We start from the raw sequence: 21,722 nt of genomic DNA on the forward strand, positions 1-21,722 counted from the left end.
TTTATTGAAATTTCTAAATATATTTATATAAAACGCACCAAATACAGAAAAATACATATTAAATATGATTTAGGTTTTTTTTTTTAGTTCTTAAGGTCCAATTTAGATTTTTTAGCTTCAACAGAATTTACATATGTCACTCTGTGACCATAATTCGGAAAATTATCTAAAAAATAATGAGTTTAGAGGTAAGGGGAAAAAAAGGTAAAAACCTATTAAATCTGGTCCCTGGATTCTAGCATATATGGTAACCTTATGAGTTGATTGTAAAAAAAAAAAAAGAGGAGGTCAATTACTTGGGAGAGGGATTTGTTATTTATACTGGAATTTTGGCATTTATTGTAAGAGATGTCGCCATATAAATTAGCTCTGCGAGACATGATGTGAAATTTGTAATTAAAAAAATTATTATCGAAGACTTGAACCTTGAACTGTAATATTCACTTGTTTTGTAGAACTGTGCTTTAATGATCCACACTACTGAAACTGGTAGTACCAGATCGACATACGTGGTTTTTTTGTTCATATTTGCTTCAGTTGATTTTGTATTTATCCATTTTATTATTACTTCACTTTTTAGAAGTCTTGATGTGTCTAGAATGAACCCTCCCTTCGATTTTTTAACGTAATGATGTCAGACTCTTAAATAAAATACAGCAAATTTAAATGGTTTAATTATGTGTCACTGTGTGAACTATGGTTTGACGAGACGAGCCTGTGCAATGTTATGTATCTGGAATTTATAAATTGTTGGCCTATTCTTTTTGCCGAAAGAATTGATGATAATTGTCCATTCAAGACATCATAATGGGTGAAGAAGGGGAGCATTATTAAATTAAGGAAATTTTATAACTATGGAAAAATGTATTGAACATTTCTGGAGATGAATATGATGTTAAGAAGTCATAAAATGCCACTCTATGGGCCAGTGATTACAGTTCGTGTGTCAGTAGTGCTGTTCAAGAATGAATCGTGATTTTGCCTCCAGTCATCTGATGCTAGAGGGAAAGTATGGAAAAGGCTTTGGGAGTGATAGCCATTTTGCAACTTCTCCAAGAGAACATCATTTGGAAGTGGCTCTGTCATATTATGAATGCCATCAGCTTTGGGGTTTAAACGGTGCTTGTTTTTGTCAATGTAGGAGCTCTGAATGCGCACTGACATAATGGAAAGTTTGCAGACTATATAATCCCCTTCGTTGGTGATAATTTCATCATTATACATGACAACTCTTGGCCCCCATGCTACTCTTTGCATGACAGACTACCTTCGCAATGTCAGAATACCAACCCTGGACTGGCCAGTACACAGAAAAAGTAGAACCTTATCTCTCCTGAAATGTTGCTGGATCTGGTGGTTGGCATACTGTGATGAATGGAGACCGTCACTGTTGCCAGGAGTGGTAACATCTGCTATTAGGACAAGTATACAGTGGCATAATCATATATTGATATAAGTCATTGTCTTAATAACTCCATGAAATGCATTACTTGAAATTTGTCATACATTGAAACATTTTAGAACTTAAAAATAAACTGCAAACAAAAAACATTTTGATAGTAGGAGTGAAGTGCACAGGATGCATGTTAACTTCATTTTACAATAACCCTTTATGAACACGTAGGAAAAATAATGCAGAAACTATAAAATTATCATAAAAATTAAGAGATCCACTTTCTTTGCTAACCAGTGTAGATAAATTACTAAGACATTCTCATAGTGAACAGGAAAGGATTTACAAAATGAATGACAGCTTCGTTTTGGAAGGAAGAAAATTTATTGTGTCCATCACCTTTCACTACATAAGATTTTCAGTGTCATTCAAAGCAGATTTAATGATGAAATCACTCTGGACATATGGGTATATTTGCACAAAAAGGATGTGAGAAAGTTTATACGAAATTTGGTTCATCAACTGCAGTTATCCATAGTTATTATGACGATGTTATTGTTTTAGTGGACAGAGAGCTGTTGTCACTGAGCAACTAGCAAATTTCCCCAGGATAATCCTGATGGTCCACCTAACTTTAGATCTTTTGCTCTAAAACTGGAAGATATGTTGAAAGTAGGCCCTGTATTTTTCACAGAAATCTTTTGGCCAAACAACAAGTAAGACGTGCTTCTTGTGGACTCCTGGTCTTCAAACAAAAGCAATTTTGTCAGCAATATAATTTCAAGTGACATCATCTTGGATTGAAAATTGATCATTAACTCCAAAATGTATTGGACTCATTCAACTTCTAGATGTGGAATTTTTCTGGTTGTACAAGAACTTCGTTAAGTATGTTACTGGTAGTAATTGTCTGACAGGAACATTGGCACAGACAGTTTTAAAAAGATGCATTTGTTGTTATTGTGCACACTACAAACCAGATCTTATATTAAACATAGTGTAATTGAAAAATTACATATAAATTGCACACAGTAAATCTTAATGTTGTCAGTTCAGGAATTTATATCTTCACTTATCTTGGAAATCTTTTGAGTTTCACATCTAAAATAGTGCAGATAAATATTCCTTAGTATGCACTAGCAAATAGTTTTGGTCTGTCCTTGTGACTGAATTGACAAAATTGTACTGTTCCCTGGCCAGTCTCATAGTAACACTAAGTTGAATATTTTATTTTTTTATGTTGGTATAATTGTTACATTGTTTTGGTTTTTTTTCTCGTTATCCTACATGTGGAGAAAGTATTGAAGTGTTAAAAAGACCAATTGAGAGATGTATTGACGTAAAAGAACATTTTCAGTAGTTTTCGGCATGTCACCTTTATGCTTGTATGCTTCCTTTTCTCTTACACTTCTGGACGAGTTTGTGAGTCATTTGCCGAAAAAGTATGCATGTGGTGTATCATAATTAATTTACTCAAATGAATTTTTTTGGGACCCTCGATTCATTAACAAGTAGATATGTATATACAGGTCGCTTGTTCCTTATAACAAGTAGATGAATATAGTTTCAGAGTACGTATATAAAAGAAACGAGAAATTAAAATTAATGAAGAAATAGTGGAAATTTTTGGAACCTATCTAATGGAAGTCAGCCTGCTGTGACAGCTATTGTGATGTTACTGCTAACAATAAAGCAGTATTGTTTGTTCAGAGCAACAATAATTTTTAAAGAAGCATGGTTCAAATGAAAAAAAAGTTATGGCATAAAATGTCGATAAATTACTCAAGACATTAGTGTCAAATTAACAGTTTAAGAGAAAGTTCAAGAAACAGCAGTTTGTAGGGTTTCAACAAGTCTTTGTAGACCACATAACCAGGTTGAGAGAATTTCAAAAGACGTGAACTCAGGCCTTGCTTGTGCAACAAAAAGTAGTATAAATCTTAACATGCAGTGGTTTTTCTATTATTCCTATTTTCATTGTGATGTTCACTTATGAATCATTTTATTGTAGCACTGTTTGTAAGAATATGCTTTTCTTCGGTTTCGACATTTCATAAACACAGTAAAAAGGGAGTGTGAAGATGATACACAGTCAATCCAGGGAAATTGTGCATTTTATACGTATGTGTTATGAAAGAAGATTTTCAGTACAAGAGAACTACTGAGAAAGTAATGACACTCACTGAAGTTGGTTTGCCCTTCATTAAGAGAAGATTGAATGAATGCCAAGTTTCGAAGTAAATAAAAAATACCCCTATATTTTGAGTTGACAGTCACTTGATTTCTTCCTACCCAACATGGACATAAGGATAGTATATTACTGCTTTATCACCCTGATCTTAATCCAGTCTCAAGTTTGTAGATTCTGGAGCAGTGTGGTGGGATGTACAGTATGTCAAAACGAGAAGTTAAATGTCTTGTAGAAAATCAATTTTAAAACATGAATATGACTGATTTTCCCCCATTATTTAAGCATGTGATCAATAAGTAATTTCTGTGTTTACATTACTAGTAGGTATATTCTAGAAGTTCCTAAAACTTTCGTTATAATTTTAAATTCCGATTTAGATTCAGCTTTTTTAATCATGTTCCAGTGATGGGAATGACAGTGAATAATTGGGAATAGAACTGCTGGAATGATTATGAACAATCACGATGTCAAGACTTTGTGAGAATTATCATGACTATTCAACGAAATAGCTTTTTTTTTCTGTTTTTCCGTAAAAATGCTTTTGGGTTTATAAAATTTGCTTAGTTAATGATTCTGGATCACACAGCAGTTTTTTCTTTCACTTACAATATTTTGATTTACAGTCTTATTATGGTACTTTGGAGATTTTGTATTTTTCAATTTTGTCAGTGACTGGTTACATTTTCATTTAAAAAAATTATTCATTCATTCCTTGCTAGAATGATCATAGTTTCATAAAATAGTATTCTTAGATTTCTTTTACCCTCCATTCTGTGCAATTTTTATAAACTGGAGATGAGACTTTCTAAACATGCTGGCAATATATTATTACTGCTAGTCCTAAGCTTGAGAAAGTGTGAAAATAAGTTGCTAAAGTTACCAGAACTAGGTACTTGCACAGGAAGACTTTGTTTTTGTAATGAATACGAAACTAGCAAGCCACTCGACCTTTCTTCTATATCTGTCTTTTCTTCCCATAAGTATATCTCTCAGAGTCTTACTCTTTACGTGCCTGGGTTTGGGTCCACGTCTTTTGAAAATCTCTCTAATGGTATAGTATTTTGTGATTATTGCTAATTAGGTATTCCTTCACCAATATTTGCTCAATTCATACAGTACAAATTACCATAAGGTTATTATCTAATAGATTCATTATTGTATAATGAGGAAGGATGTGCGACTTACACGACATCATTTATTTGTCTATATATTACTTCTACTGACTCCTCCCTACATCATTTTATATAAGAGAGTCGTTCAAGATTGCGTATAATATCGTAAAGTGAATAATGAAAAGCTTATCTTTGAAATATGTTTGTAGTGAACAGTAGCATTAAACTATCTGAGCATGCTGGTATATATATATAAATAATATTTACATACATAATTAAAAAGAAACAATCCGTGCATGAAATGAAGATAATATCGATTTTATGTTATTAAGAATATTTTAAACTCTTAATTTTGAGGTGGGATTGAAAGAATGCTATGATAGCATGGTACTATCATTAGCACATTGTAGATATATATAAAATTATATTTTTTTAATTGTCATAACTGTGTTTAGGTAGCCTATAAGAACAGTACTGTGCTAGCATGTAATTTGAGTTATCTTTCTAGTCTTATGTCATTTGAGACATTATTTTGCTTTATACCAGTGTGTTAATTAAGTATGGAATATTGCTAATAACTATATATTCATTTTATGAAAAAATACCAAAAATAAAAGTTGTTGGAGATATCTAACTAAAACTTATGGCTATGGTCTTACAAAAGTATTGATTCATGTACAGGGTGTGGCAAAAAAAGAACACTTTTTTAAATGGCACCCTATATTAAATTTAACATATTTGAAATCTCCATTCAATTTTACATACAAATAGAAGTTTGACTCGGCATAAATGATTAATATTCTTTTGTAAATGTTATGGTTCTTTCAAATGCTTTGATATGTAACACAAAATAAATGTGTGTATTCATATGGAGTAGACCATGAAACAAACAAAACAATAACATAAATCAGTAGTGACTCCTTTTCATTCCTGAGTTTAAAACTGTTCATCATGGCAATGCTTTCCAAAAGAGAAAGGATAGAAATCCTAATGATGGTTGGTTATGGTGACAGAAAGAGAAATCAACAAGAGCTATGTAATTTATTTTTTTTAATGAGGTATGCCCAAATAAGAACATACACTGTCAACAATTTCAAAAATAGTAAAAGAATTTAATGAAACAGGAAGTGTCAAGAATAAACCAAAAGCTGGAAGACCAAAAATAATTACAGGTGATGAAAATGCCCTTGATATGATGTTATGCATTGAAGAAGATCCTGGTAAATCAACTAGACAGGTGGCACTTGAATATGATGTCATGTATATCAGTATGGAAATTGTTGAAATGACAGAAATGGCATCCATATAAAATTCATCATGTGCAAGAGTTAAATGAGGATGATTTTGATAAAAGAATGAATTCTGTGAAACAATGTTTGGGATGATAGATCAGAATCCACATTTTGAGAAGTGTATCATATTTTCAGATGAAACAACTTTCTGTGTACATGGCACCGTCAATTGCCATAACTGTCGGTATTGGTCTCCTCACAACCCCCATTGGATGGCAGAAGCACATACACAGTATCCACAAAAAGTCAGTGTCTGAGCAGGTTTAGTGGGAAGCAGCAAAATTGGTCCATTTTTCATAGATGGAAATTTGAACTCTTACAAGCATCAACAGCTTCTGCATGATGATGTTATCCCAGTTTTCAGACAGTTGTTTCCTGGTGTGTGTCAAGGGAAGAAGAGTACACATTGAATGGCCAGCTAGGTCACCTGACTCAACCCATTGGATTTCTTCCTGTGGGATTACTTGAAGTCCAGGGTGTATCGTGAGAGACCGAACAGTGTTGAAGACATGAAATTAAGGATTAGTAATGAGATGGAACTGATCACTCCTGAAACTGTGAGAAAGTCAATGGATTGCTTTCGTGATAGACTGGGGCATTGTTTGGCCGTGAATGGTTCTCATTTTGAACATTTGTTATTTTAAACATTCTCTGAAACAGTTATGTTATTGTTTTATTTGTTTCATGGCCTACCCCATATGAATACACACATTTATTTTGTGTTACATTATCAAAGCATTTGAAAAAAAAAACATAACATTTACAAGAGAGTATTCATCATTTATGCTGTGTCAAACTAATATTTGTATGTAACATTGAATGGAGATTTCAAATATGTAACATTAATATAGTATTCCATTAAAAAAAAAGTGTTACTTTTTTTGCCACACCATGTACATGAATCAATACTTTTGTGAAACCACAGCCATAAGTTTTAGTTAGATATCTCCAACAACTTTTGTTTTTGGTATTTTTTCATAAAATAAATATATAAAGAGTTATTAGCAATATTACGAAGTATATGATTATGTCTCATGAGCAGAATATTGTACGAAATGGAAATATAAAAATTGGAGATTTATCCTTCGAAGAGGTGGAAAAATTCAAATATCTTGGAGCAACAGTAACAAATATAAATGACACTCAGGGGGAAGTTAAACACAGAATAAATATGGGAAATGCGTGTTATTATTCGGTTAAGAAGCTAGTCTGCTGTCAAAAAATCTGAAAGTTAGAATTTATAAAACAGTTATATTATTGGTTGTTCTGTATGGTTGTGAAACTTGGACTCTCACTTTGAGAGAGGAACAGAGATTAAGGTGTTTGAGAATAAGGTTCTTAGGAAAATATTTGGGAATAAAAGGGATAAAGTTACAGGAGAATGGAGAAAGTTACACAGTGCAGAACTGCACGCATTGTATTCTTCACCTGACATAATTAGAAACATTAAATCCAGACGTTTGAGATGGGCAGGGCATGTAGCATGTATGGGCGAATCCAGAATTGCATATAGAGTGTTAGTTGGGAGACTGGAGAGAAATAGACCTTTGGGGAGGCCGAGACATAGATGGGAGGATAATATTAAAATGGATTTGAGGGAGGTGGGATATTATGATAGAGAGTGGATTAATCTTGCACAGGATAGGGATCAATGGCGGGCTCATGTGAGGGCGGCAATGAACCTGCTGGTTCCTTAAAGCCATTTGTAAGTAAGTATTAGCAATATTTCATACTTAATTAACACACTGTATGTTACATGACTTAATTTTTATTTACTTCTTGTCCTATCCTATCCAGATTATCAAAGAGAACACTGATGCCAGACATTTGCTCAATTGGCAATTGGTGCATGTTATAGAAGTACAGTGTTCATTTTGATATTTCTTTAGATCCTTTTCTTTTACACTTTGTACAGTTAACCAAAATACAATATTAAGAAATATCATTGTTACAAGATCAGTAAGACTATAATATGTTTATATGTACTTAGAGTATATCTTATACTGTTTAGTACATGCTATGCTTATACCTCCGAAACAAAAATGAAATCTTCATTTGAAACATGAATAGTGTAAGAATAAAAATGCTTCTTGCTTGTTTATGTTTCATTAGAAGATGGACATTTTATGTGAAAGATATTTTTGATTGGTACTGTGAATTATTAAATCATTGGCGTGAAATTAGCACAACGCAATCAAGGAATGTGTATATAAAGCTCTTGACTAAAGTTTTGAGAGAAAAATTTTGTTATAGCACACATTTTTTTCTTTCTTGTGTGTGGAAAGTCAGGATAGTTAGAAGTTAAAACTGTCACTTCGTAGATACTTTCTCATGTCAGAGATTTGTGTTGAAAAGAATTAGGAGTAATTCGTATTGTTAAAGTGATTTGTGATAACTTTCTATTATAAATGGGAAATCTGTAAGCAGATTTATAAATTGGTAAAATATGCTGATTGAGTTCTATCAGGAAAATCTTGGAGCGTGCATATGTTAAAGGATAAAATGAAGTTAATACCAATTATTAGTATTTGTGCCTTTATAAATAAATGTTGACAGGGATAACTGCTCAAAATGGGCTGGAATTAATGTATATTATATATGAGCTAAAAAGAGATACATACAAAAATTAACTTTTCTAACTTGCAAACTTCACTGTGGGTTTGTGCTACCACAATCACTGCATTTCTTACCTTGCTTTTTCAGTTCCTTTTGAGCAATTCAAACTTGGAGGTATTGAAGGTAGCTGAAAGAGAATAGAAATTGAATAATATCAAACTTATTTCATTATTGATAAAACTGCTAAAATGTTATACTATATTATGCATAGAATATGACAGTGTTGCTTACAACACTATATTGTACAGTAAAGTCTCGTTATTTGACATGCTTTGATGTACATAGGTTCATATATTTCATATTGAAATGCTGACAAGATATTAAAGAGAAATAAAGTAATATATTAAATTAATCGGAAGTATGTAGACATTTTGCTTTGTGTAAATGTTAGAACTTAATTAAGAATGAGCTGTTCGTTTCCATTCATCACGAGTCAGCATATAGGTCAGATAAGTGAGACTGTACTGTATTATCAGCGTTTCTTTGAATTTCTGATATTTGTTTTGAAATGAGTGCCCTGAACACTTACGCTCCAGATTTGTAGATGAGTAGGTTTTTTTGAATATTTACGATAATACTTTTTGCGTACCTACATAGTTAAATCTTGAGTGCATATGAGTGGGAGATTTTAGTGACTAATATATAGATCTATATATATATTTTTTTTACTAATATATATTTTTTTTCTAGTTCATCACATGACTTATGACCGTGGAACAGACATTTTTTCCTAGCCTTCTGTGCCTGCTGTGGAAACATCCTCCTGTTACTAAAGAAGTAGTGTAATGTAATGAATGAGGAAGGTAAGTTAATCTTGTAAGTATGAGAGAGGTTTCTCTTTTAATTTTCTTTTACTAAGTTACTGCAATATATCAAATGTTATTTATTACTCAAAATTGTATTAATTTTTTATCATATTCTCTGTATCAATTGGTTTACATTTTAATAAAATGGTTACGAAAATTCATGTTGCTTATTATATGAAACTTAATAACAAATATAGAAATTCCTGTTACAATTTTGCTTGGTAAACAACTTTGCAATATGAAGTTGTCACGGAAAAAGAGTGATTTTTCAGATCTTCGGGAACATCATGTTTGATTTTTAAGTAGATAGTAGTCTCGATGACGATTAATTTAGCCAAAACTACTTTTGTAAACGTTGGTCACAGGCTAGCAAAACATTTTTCTTCATTACAGATTAAGATTTCATTTTTGATAGATCAACAATGTCTGATGAACTTCGAGGAACAACAAGAGCTTTTATAATGAAAAACTATAGGAACAAAATTAAGGAATGGAATACATATTATGCAAATCTGGCTTTCAGGTAGTAGCTCCCTGTAAAACAGGTTTGATCGATACCCGGCCCCGGAACAATTTTTCCTTGAAATGATTCAATGGAATACATAATTTATAACATGACAACGGTATTGTATAGTTGGGGAGGGGAGGGGAGGGGAGGGGGGTTAGTTTAGGGATTGGAAATATTCAGGGTGTTTTTTAACTCAGAGAAGAAACTGGTGAAAATGGAGGCTTTTTTACACTTACAACATGAAAAAGAAACTCTTTTATTGAGTGTATATTTGTTATTTTGTGTTACCGTAAGTGAAATGAATATTTTAATGTTTGTCCATTTTTATAAACAGTTACAGTATCATTACTAATTGCATTAATTGACAAGTTGTGACTGCACTACAATGTTTGTAAATATCCAGTATTGTCATAGGTACTAAACACGTGGATCAAGATTCATTTGCGAAAGGTATGTTTATTTCATTAAAAGGTAATGTTACCCTCTAAATATCTTATTGTTTCAGGTGTTCATAGTCTAGTATGTCATAGTGGAAAAAGTATAAAACATGAGCGAAATGTGAAATTTGAGAGAAATGTTTTGCAAATTACGTCTAATTAAAACAGAAAAATAAAATTCTGAACTCGAATTAAATATTTTTATTGCCGAATTCATCTACATTTGAAATCGTTTAAATTAATTCCAGACATGTTTAGTTCCAAAATGTCTTGATCTCGTCACATTTTTACTTACTTAGTGATAACTGATGAGAATAATTTGTCTACAACAAGTATCTCGTGCATTATGATATGACATTTTTTAAGGGCAACATTTTTTTTAGGCTTATTTCAGTAGAAAAGTTGCAGATAGTCTCTTCAGTGCTATTAGAGAACAGTTGGTTCAAGTTAAACTACGTAGATTTAAACAACGTGTAAATTTCGTATTTTAGATCATTGCATTCTATTCTATCCCGGATGTGACAAATATGTGTTCATTTACAGAATATGAATACAAAGATTTATAGATTAGTGTCCATTTTTATTTGCGACGACCTAAAAGTACTAACAAACGCAGAAAACTACTAAGACAATATTATGCCAAATGAAATTCCTAAATTAGCTGATATTAATTTGGCGATACGAAATGCTTTGTTTATAATTATTTTAGATAACTCAAAATTGGGCCTAGAATTCTGTATTACTGAGTTAGATATATAGCAAAAGCACCTTTGAAAGCCTGTTTTATTAATATGACCAGAATTTCTGAAGCTGAAAACGGACACTAGTATTACTAATGGCTCGCCTCCCCCCCCCCCCCCCCCAAAACAAACAAAAGAAAGGGAGAAACAAGGAGAAAATGTAATGCATTTATACTGAGGACAGAACATCTAGAAGCTTGGAGACTGTTACTTTTACTGTCCGACCACCCCCTCCTCCCGCACTAGCAGGTATACGGTACCATTCAGTTGCAAAACATTTTCTGAACAGACGTTATTGTATTGTGAGAGCGTAGATGGTCAAAGTTTTCAGTTTGTAGTGCAACGAACAATTCTGCTGTGTGTGAGTTCTTCTGTAGTGATGTCACTGAAGCCTCTAGTTGTTCTGTCCCCGGTATACGCATCAGTATCTATTGTGGAATGTGTGTGATCTTTGAAACATCAATTTTTTAACAGGCCTGTGTGTGAATGGGCTTTCTACAACATATTTTTTAAAAGCTTGAATTTCCGATAATGTTAGAAGTTACGTAACTTATTTGGATCGTGTCTGGCAGCTCCATGCAGGCAATCACATCTCAGTGATGCAGTTTGTACTTATAAAGTCATCCATATTTCATACAGCTAGTCTACCTATGGGGTAATGGTTAGCACGTCAGACCATGAAGTGAGCGGACCCAGGTTCAAATCCTAGTTGGGGGTTTTGCTGAGGTTTTCCCTCAACCAATTGAAGTCAAGAGGAGTCACTCCTCTTGATTGAAGTACAATTGTTGGGCAACTTTCGGCGTTGGACCTCGAACTTCTTTCGCCATCATTAATTCACTATCATGATCATACTGTAGTCCGGGTTAAGTTCATGGAGTAGCATGCTGTAGTTGTACAAGAGTGTTGCCGTTCGGCTACCCAGTCATTCACAGAATAGGAATGGTAAGCACAATGCTGTTCAAATGTATCTGACCTCCAATTTCTTGATCGTGTAAGCGAACTTTTTAACCACGCGAAAGTCAGAACCAGAGATATATAAGAAATTGACAAAGTTTGAAGTAGTTCTGCTAGTTCTCAATAGGTGACTTCTTGAGACAGGTAAAGTATTTGGGAGAATGCTGATTTAGATAAGTATAAATTATTCTCATAATTGACCTCAGCAGGTTTTTTCACAGTCAGAGGGGGATGAAATAAATAATTGGTAAAGAAGCAACACATACACGAACAAGTTATAGAATATAGATTAGTGGGTTCAGGTACCTTTGAATGTCGGTGTACTATAGTAAGGTATTTGAGCGTACATTCGAGTTTATGGTGGAATCTAATATTTCAATAATGGTGTTAATTTTTCCAGAAGAACAATAACGAAAGTATAATATTTATACCGGTACTGTATTTTATTCGTTACGGAACAGGTCTGTTGACAAAGTGCTAGTAGCTATACTTAAAAAAAAAAAAAGGGGGGGGGGAAGGGAGGACATGACAGGAGCGTTGCGATCGAAAAGACAATTGAATGTCACAGCGTGGTAGGCCTGTTGCTATGGTAACAGCGGTTGAGTTGCCAAACTTATTGTTCCCACGAGGCGAGTACTAAATAGCTCTCTTGGCGACATTTATTGTGCATACAATGTTAGCATTGGTACGTCTCGTCTTTGATTCTCTGTCGATTTTTGTAATTTTTCTTACCTTTGCGTCAACTGTCAAGGTTTTAACGTCAAGTGCTAGCTTCCATCAGCTGGCAGAGTGGTAGTCCATATTGGCAACATAGCACTGTAGTTCCAAGCTCGGCCGCTTAATTGTCATGTCCCATCTAAAAAAAAAAAACAAATATAGCTACTATCGCCTAATGTTTCCTTAGTGACTTTATGCACTGTATTGTACACACTAGACTGTGATGCGCACTTGTTCGCTTATTCTATTGTGTACTCTTTGGGCGACTCTGTGCTCTGCATAATAACCCTTCAGCAAATACATTTTATAGTGTATTATTGGCTGTATCAATGGGAGAAGTTTAAAGTGTTATTACGTATTTTTATGCCAATTCTATGCAACATGAAGTTGAAATTGCACAAAATAATATTTATCCCATTGTAAAGAGAAATTATGATTAACTTTCTCAAAAACTTATTACCTCATTTCCAATGGATATACGTTTGACAGAGAATTGTGTACTCTAATGAATATGAATTAATTTTTATAATGTTGGTACTAATGGTGTTATTTTGACGGGGTGGAAATTTGGAAAATGGGAACGCCTTGTTGCATGACATGAGTAATGTGTTATGTTTTTATGGTTGAATGAGAGTTTAAATCGTAAGTATTTTGTATCACTTACAGTAATGAAGGTGAACGATGGAATGATTTTTACTCTACGTATATGAAAAAGTAGTTGGAGGCATAAAAGTGTGAATTTTATTATTTGGACATGTAATTTATTATTAAAAGTATTCATATTTATTTTATTGCACTGATTTACCTTACGCAGTTAATCCCAATTTTACGATATTTCGGTAGGAAACATTGGTCAATGTGGTGGACATCATCGAGGATCAGTGACAGGTTAGGTTTTTTTTTCAGGTTTTTGGTATGCCTACCAAAAAAGCGTATAATTTGCAAGGAATACCAAGAATCACAACAAACCAAAACTAACCTGTCATTGGTTCTCGATGATTCCGTTGATGACCACCATAGAGACAAATGTTTTCTACCGAATTATCAATTTTTTCCTATGTAAAGGATGTTGGTTAAATTAATATACAGATTCTCGTAATTCAAGCATGAGATTAGGTAGGCTTATGCAGTACGTTTGTTAGCCTAACTATCTTTGGAGTTCTTTCAAACTCAGAACTTGCGATATGATTCTTTGTATTGCATTTTAAATTTTATTTTGAACGATAGCAAGCTTTAAGAATGTGCTTTGTAATTGATTCGCATGTTAGCTAACACAGTCGTCAGTCGTACACTGATACAGAAGTTTCACAAAAAAGAAAAAAAAAAACCAACAAATATGTAGTTAAATGATGATGTAACTATTTTTAAATTTCATACTGAAAACTTACAATTTTGGAACCTGTACTCTATTGTAGGCCAATCAATTACTGTTTATTTGGATTATCTTGGATTGGATTGTGGATGAGTGAGTGACAACACAAACCCTTTGAGCCCATTGCGCTATCACAAAATTTTGATATGAGCAGAAATTATGAGTTAATTTTGCTTCTAGCCCTAGCCGAATTCTGTTATACTCCTCGGAAGGAAGTCATGCTGAGGATTTTTATCTCCCTTACCATAGGTGGAGAGAGAACAGTTTCCTTGGGGGTGGGGGAGGCGGCAAAGCAAAACCATAGAATCTCCATAAAACGGGGTTATGGGGGACATCATTTACCTACTTCCTCCTCATTATAGCTTGACCGTGGTACAGTATATCGGAATTTCATTTAATAAAGGTATTTTCGAGGGCATGTTTCTTACAGTGTTGCAACCACATCCACGATGTTTTGGGTCGAGTTGTGTAAGACTTGAACTGTAGGTCTACTACAAATTATAATATAACTTAGCATAACTTAAAACAATCTCCCTCTTTTTCTCTCTCGTACAGAAACACATGCATACATTAATAAAACTACGTAACAGTGCTAACAGAAACTTTTTTTTTATATAGATTTTACCTTCCTGAAGATATCATAATTATAAAATGCAAACTCTAATTATTTTATTTAATCTCGTCTTTAAGTTTACACATTATACTGGGATCACTTTTCATTTTTCTGCATTGTTTTGCAGTATGTTATTCATATTTCTCCAAGTGGCGGCCTGAACACCTGCAAACTTCTAATACATGAGTGCAGGCTGTTACAAAAGAAACATTACAGTGCTTCCATTCCTGAAATGAGGTACTATGGATGGGAAAACTAATTTGTAAGCTCTTGCCTAACGTGAACAACCTACCATCCCTTTTATGCTAGGATGGACTTTTCCAAACGAACTTCTGTTCCAGCAAATTGAATAAAATCTTCCCTTTCTTTCTAAGACCAATATGGAACAAACTTGTCAGACTAGTGTTTGTCTACAGGATTTTTTAATAGCATTTTTGTAGCAGCATTTTTGTAGCTTTTTGGGGCATTTTTAGTACCGATATTTTTATTTTAAATGCAAAGTATTAAAAACTGACTTTTCAGGCACAAACATAGTTTTTAGGCATTTATAGGAGTTCGTGGTTAATTTAGGTGCGTTAAGTTGTATAGAATATTAATAGGTGGATTCTGTGTACATGGAAAATAAAGATATCTGAATAATATGCTTCTAGAACATAGCAAACAAAATAGGTACAGGACTAGAAATCTGTTCCCTATTGATAACATTACTCTTTCCATTGATTTCTCCTGGACCTCTCGTGGTGACAACTTAAGTCCTCCTTTTTCCTGTCTCCTGAATTCCTCTTGCGGTGGGGGAACGTATTTCGTTGGTTCACTTGTTTGAAGATTTATCAAATAGTTCATTGAAATGGAATAAAAGAGGAAAGCGAAGTATGTTATTAATGTGCTAAGTGGTATATTTTGTAGTTGAGAGTATGTTTATTTCTTAAAAATATGTTTTTGAATACTAAATTTTATTATTGTGTACATGCATTATTAGCATTGGAAGAGAAAGTAGTAGATGACTACCAAAGTGATTTGCAGCTGAGTTTCAGGGTTGCAGGCTTGTCATATTCTTCTCCTGACTGCCTTCACACTTGGATGAGAAGCAAAAATGTAATAATAATGTAACTTTTAATTCAACAGAATAATGTTGCTTTTATTTACAACAATAATGGCTTTCTATATTTCTGAATTTAAACACTCCTGTCAACAGTGGGTATTTCACTCCACACATCAACACAGTATTCGTTATTGCACTCCACAGACGACAATGACAATTCACTTGGATTATTGAAAACAACAGTGTACTCCTAATCTCAACTAATGTTCACAAAGCACTATTTACAACACAAAACTGTCAGTTCTCAGTTCACAGTTCGTTTGCCTTAGCTAGTTCTTCTAGCTCATTCACACAAGTTCACAGTATATCGAACCCAAGACTTGCAGATACAGTCCACTGAACTTCGAACTCAAGACTTCTGGAGACAGTCCACTGCACTCGAACTCAAGACTTTCAACTGCGTTGCTTCCGCCTGGACACTGCTCAAGTTCACTCGCGTGTCAAACCCTAGACTCCTGGGCGCAGCTGAACTCACTGTCCAATACTAACAACTGGCTCTCTTCGAAGGCTGCTTGCTTTTTATTAGTTAAACCACACTTTCCAGAAACTACGATGCTCGAAATTTCTACAGATGCCGAGAGGATGGCACTTCTCGAGACTTCTCTGGATTTCTCCCCTCAGTCGCAATTGCTTTACTTCCCCCTCTCTGCCGCAGCCCAGTGTGCCGTCGTCCACCCTCTCAGGTAGGCAGACGTTCCCCTTACGTCCGTCCCCTCCAGTGCTTACCAACGCTGGCCTTCCTCTCTCTCTGCGCGCCTCGTTCCTTCCACTTGTGCCCTCCCTATTGCGGGACGCGTGATCGACTCTCGACGTGGCTGTCACAATAAATATGATAGCTTTAAGCTGTATTGTCGTTTACTTTTGCATATGTTTTCTACTGTATTAAAAGCTGGAGAATTTTGTGTTCAATTAATGTTCTTTTAGTTTTGTAAAAAGCTAATTTTTTACTTAAATTTATCAACTAGCTCTGCTATCTGCGGCAAATTTAACAAGCAGTTTTGGGAACTGGTGCAAAGTAGCTAAATGACAAGTCGTCGCACTTGGTAGACCTTGGATCTATCAGAAATGGGTAACTACTAGGTGATTGAATACATTAATATAGGCCTGCAATGTAAAAATTTTTCTCTTTTGTATTTACATTAGATTAGCCTATAAGACTATATCACAGAACTGTGTAACAGTATTTCCAGATTACAGTGCATTCTGGAACTGAGTTATGCACATTTGAGAATTTCACTTCATACTGCTATAGGTTTACTGTAACCTACAGTGCATCGCCAAATGTAATGTTATGAATGTCGAAACCCATGATGGAGGAGTAAGTGCTGGACACATTTAGTTCAATTAATTTAGCCTATGATTACTTGAACTTGAGTGCTCGATAAATTTGACAGTTGAAAAGTGTATTTCATCTTGGTAATACTAATTGTTCAAATACCCTATATGTGTTATTGTATATTTTGAGATTAATTTTTTATCATTGCTATAAAAATTAAATCACGACTTACTTTTATATAACAACATTGTTACTAATATTTTAACTTTCTTACCAGATACAAATATCAAGAATGGCTACAGAAAAGGTTACACTCACAGATGCATTGTCAAATGTAGATGTTTTGGATGAGCTTACATTACCAGATGAACAACCTTGTATTGAAGCTCAACCATGTTCTGTAGTGTATCAGGCAAATTTTGATACAAACTTTGAAGACAGAAATGGTTTTGTCACAGGAATTGCAAAATATATTGAAGAAGCTACTGTTCATGCAAGCCTGGTGAGTAACTTTTTCGCATAGTTTCGTATTTTATTATGACTTGTTTATTTAAACTGTAATGTGCATTTAATCTATAAATATACAGTAGGTACATTTATCCAAATTATAAGTTGCAGCGACACACACACAGACACAGACACAGTGAAAAGTTGCTTATGTACTTCTCCCTGAGAGAGTTCAAGTAATAATGGAAATGCTGATTAGAGAGGGGTAGGCTAGTCTTCTCATATTTCTTCGTGTTGGGACAGTTTATAGTTTTGTGCCTAACTCCTTACTGATTGTCTCGTCAAAGAAAAGTGGGGATTTCCATGAAGAAATAACATCACTCAAGTTTAAAGAGTGGTTCCTATGTTCACTGGTTCCAAAAATTGGCTGCGTTCAGCTGGGACAGCGCTGAAATAGTGACAGCACTGAACGCCTTGCTGGCCGACAGTGCTGAAATAGCGGCCGTCATTTTTCGTAGCAAAATTTTTTTTGCTGCAAGCCTGCTGCTAACCAGCGAAAGTGGAGGGGGTAGACATCAGTCAATGGTGCCGGAATAGACAGAACAATGGCGTGTTTCTTTGTAAACACAGCGGACATTTTGCAGTCTGGTCGTTCAGCCACTAACAGCTGCTGTAACTCAGCAAAAATGAATCGCTACCCCAGCGCTGTCCCGGCTGAATGCAGCCATTAATAGTAATTGGGTAATTGCCATGGATAATGCATTGCACTATTTGATTCAACCAACATGTTAGATAGGGGAAGTGCAAAAAACCAGAAATTATTAAAAAATATAGACATCAGAATTTCTTCCTTATGAAGTAGATAAAATAGGAAATAAATATGGACACAAAGTACGCCATTTTCCTCTTTTACATTGCCATTTTAATAATATAGATCTTATTTGGGCTCAAGTTACAGGCTATGTAGCTGACAAAAACATCGTATTTACAGCCAATTCACCAGGCTATAGAATATGTAGCACCACGTAAATGGAATAATATCGTGAATCAAACTTGCCACATTTTGAAAGAGACATGGAAACGTAAGGTGTGATGAAAGAAATAGTAGATGGACTGATATTTTCGTTGGACATTAGGGATAGTAGCAGCAGTGACGAGGAAGGAGACAAGATTGACGTTTTACATGTTGTCTTGCATATTTGATCTGCTGTTTCTGCTGCTAAATTTCTAGTGCTATCTTCTTTTTGACTTAGCTTATATATTGGTTTCTTTCAAAGTGAAAGTGGACGTTCTTAAAAATCATTTTGACTTCATATACAGTAGCGTGCAAATTAATCCGAACACGACATATTTTTACATTTTCTGTCATTGTTGGCCTCACTGCTGCTCATACTGCTTTAATTGACATCTGTAGTACGTGTAATTCCATTGTTGAAGGTCTGTCGTTATTATTTTTTTTATAATATGTGACATTTTGCCTGTCGTTTTGTACTTATAAGCATTTCAGTTGTGTTGAAGACTTAATACTGCAATCCTGTGTACATTCTGTCATCTTCACAAATGGATACAACTCCACGAAAACGGTCTAAAATTATAACATTAGCAGAGCATTCTTCTATGACACAGAGGCAAATTGCTGCAGAATGTCACATCGGCTTGGCTACTGTTAATTCGATCATAAAACGATACAGGGAGACTGGATCCATCACACCCCAGAAAAAAAGAAACTGTGGCCGGAAAAGGAAGACTTCACCTGCAGATGATCGTTTAATTGTCAGGAAAAGTAAATTAAATCCTAGACTAACTGCTGTCGACTTAACTCGCGAGTTAATGGCTACCACTGGGGCGAATATTCACGTCACAACAGTGTGGCGTAGGCATTTGGAAGCTGGACGAAGGGCTCGTAAGCCTATTAAGAAGCAACTGCTAACCCCTGTTATGTGCAAAAAACGCTTAATGTGGGCAAAATTACATCAACACTGGACAGTGAATGACTGGAAGAATGTACTTTTTTCCGATGAGTCTCATTTCGAGGTCCACGGCCACTGTGTTTCTTACGTACGGAAAGGATCCGAAAAAGTAACAGCAGCTCATCTCCAACAAGCACCCAAATATCCCCTAAAGTAATGTTTTGGGGTTGTTTTACACATGAAGGGCCTGGAGCATTAATACCTATCAAGGGAATGATGAATTCTAACAAATATATTCACTTATTGGAAACCAGAATCGTACCCCAGCTGCAAAAATCATTTCCGGATAGCAGAGGTGTGTTCCAACAAGACCTGGCACCATGCCATACGTCTCGAAAAACTACAGAATTCTTCAACAAGAAGAATATTCAGGTACTCCCCTGGCCAGGCAACTCACCCGACATCAACCCCATTGAGAACTTGTGGCCAATTTGCAAAAGAAGAATGCAAAAAATGGATTGTTCTACAAAGGAGAAGATGATTTCTGCCCTCATTGATGTATGGTTTCGCGATGAAGAAATGAAGAATATTTGTGGGAAATTAGTGGAATCCATGCCAAATCGTCTCAGAGCTGTTATTAGGAACAAGGGAGGCCACATAGATTACTGAGGTATGTCTTAGATCCTTTTTTTATCCTGTTTGAGTGTTTTTGCATAAGTAATTACGTTGTTTGGATTAATTTGGACGCTACTGTACTATGTGTGATAGTTTACTTAATTGCTTGTTGAGTAGAAAAGAGTTCATTGGCAGCAAAACAGAATAATTCCTTTTGATGGTTTTTTATTTGTTGTCAGATGTTCTGCAGTTATCTGTTTCCTTTAATGTAATAGTTTGTTAAAGTATTTTACTTTGTTTACTTCTGTCCCCAATTTTAAGATATCAGATTTGGTCGTTTGGTGTTATGTTGTTGAAGCAAGAATTGATGTGTCTTGTTATAATTCCGCTATTACATTTTTTGTTCATATTCTGTCTGGAATATCTGAATTGCTCTTTGCTGCTGTGGAATAGATTTAGTACTAAATTGTGCAGTGTGTTTTATTCACTCTCGTTTTTCTTAAGTTACACAGAAATTTGGCTAAGGGCCGAATTCATAGTCAACACTTATCGTAAGGAAACTCTTAAGCAGTTGCTTATAATCATTTCCAATTCATAAATCCCACATAAGTGAACACTTATTCAAATAAGGTAGCTTGTGAGCTTACTCAAGTGTTTTTTTTATTTTATTGGGTTATTTTACGACGCTGTATCAACATCTAGGTTATTTAGCATCTGAATGATATGAAGGTGGTAATGCCGGTGAAATGAGTCCGGAGTCCAGCACCGAAAGTTACCCAGCATTTGCTCGTATTGGGTTGAGGGAAAACCCCGGAAAGAACCTCAACCAGGTAACTTGCTCCAACCAGGATTCGAACCCGGGCCACCTGATTTCACAGCCAGACGCGCTGACCGTTACTCCACAGGTGTGGACCTCAAGTGTTTCCTCATATGCATTGTAATCAGCTGATTCAGTATACAGTGGATGATGATTGTGATTTTATTGAATTTATTGAGTTCTATGATGAAAATGAAAATGTGTTTCCGCAAAACAAAAAATATATCAGAGATATGGAAATGCCTTTAGAGATATATAATGACGAACAATTTAAGAGGAGATACAGTTCCGATAAAAACACTGTTGTGGATATTCTGGTGTCTCTCATTGAAATTCATAATACACTACTACAACCATGAGGCTTACCGATTTCACCACTACTGAAAATACTGGTTGCTTTGAGATTTTATGCTACAGTATCATTTCAGGTACGTTTAAGTGGTATTTTTTCTAAAAGTATTCACGTCCCAACAAAGTGTTATTTGCATTTTTGTTTGTATTCAACCCAAAGAATAAGCTGTTAAAATTTGCGTAATTATACCACTTCCACTTTGTTTACCATAAAATTACTGAAAAATAAATTTAAATGATTTACGTATAAGAATATTTGCATTAAACTCAACTGCAATTTTATCCCATGTCAATTTTTTCTTTTGGAGAGAACAGTTATCATATTTTTTTCCTTTCGACGATATTTCTATATTTCATAACTAGTTCTCTTAGCTCACTTCATTCTTCTTCTATAAAATGCTTTCTCCACATTTTCTATAATTTTTAGCTCTATAATATTTACTTTCGTATTTT

General features: G+C 34.6%; 1 protein-coding gene across 3 annotated transcripts in view; it reads left to right on the top strand.

Moving 5' to 3' along the window:
• Positions 1-13,271: 13,271 nt before the first annotated feature.
• The window catches only part of Cyfip (Cytoplasmic FMR1-interacting protein Sra-1), a 71,368-nt gene continuing 62,917 nt past the window's right edge, over positions 13,272-21,722 (top strand). For 2 of the 3 annotated variants that reach the window (XM_069830605.1, XM_069830621.1), the window contains exons 1-2: positions 13,272-13,408; positions 17,407-17,631. In XM_069830605.1, coding sequence (XP_069686706.1) covers positions 17,422-17,631 — 210 coding nt within the window. In that variant the 5' untranslated portion in view covers positions 13,272-13,408; positions 17,407-17,421. Of the gene's footprint in view, positions 13,409-14,878; positions 14,989-17,406; positions 17,632-21,722 lie in introns of all 3 variants that reach the window. The other variant, XM_069830611.1, reaches the window with a different exon arrangement.

This window comes from Periplaneta americana, chromosome 1 (assembly GCF_040183065.1).
Source record: "Periplaneta americana isolate PAMFEO1 chromosome 1, P.americana_PAMFEO1_priV1, whole genome shotgun sequence".
Classification (NCBI taxonomy): domain Eukaryota; kingdom Metazoa; phylum Arthropoda; class Insecta; order Blattodea; family Blattidae; genus Periplaneta; species Periplaneta americana.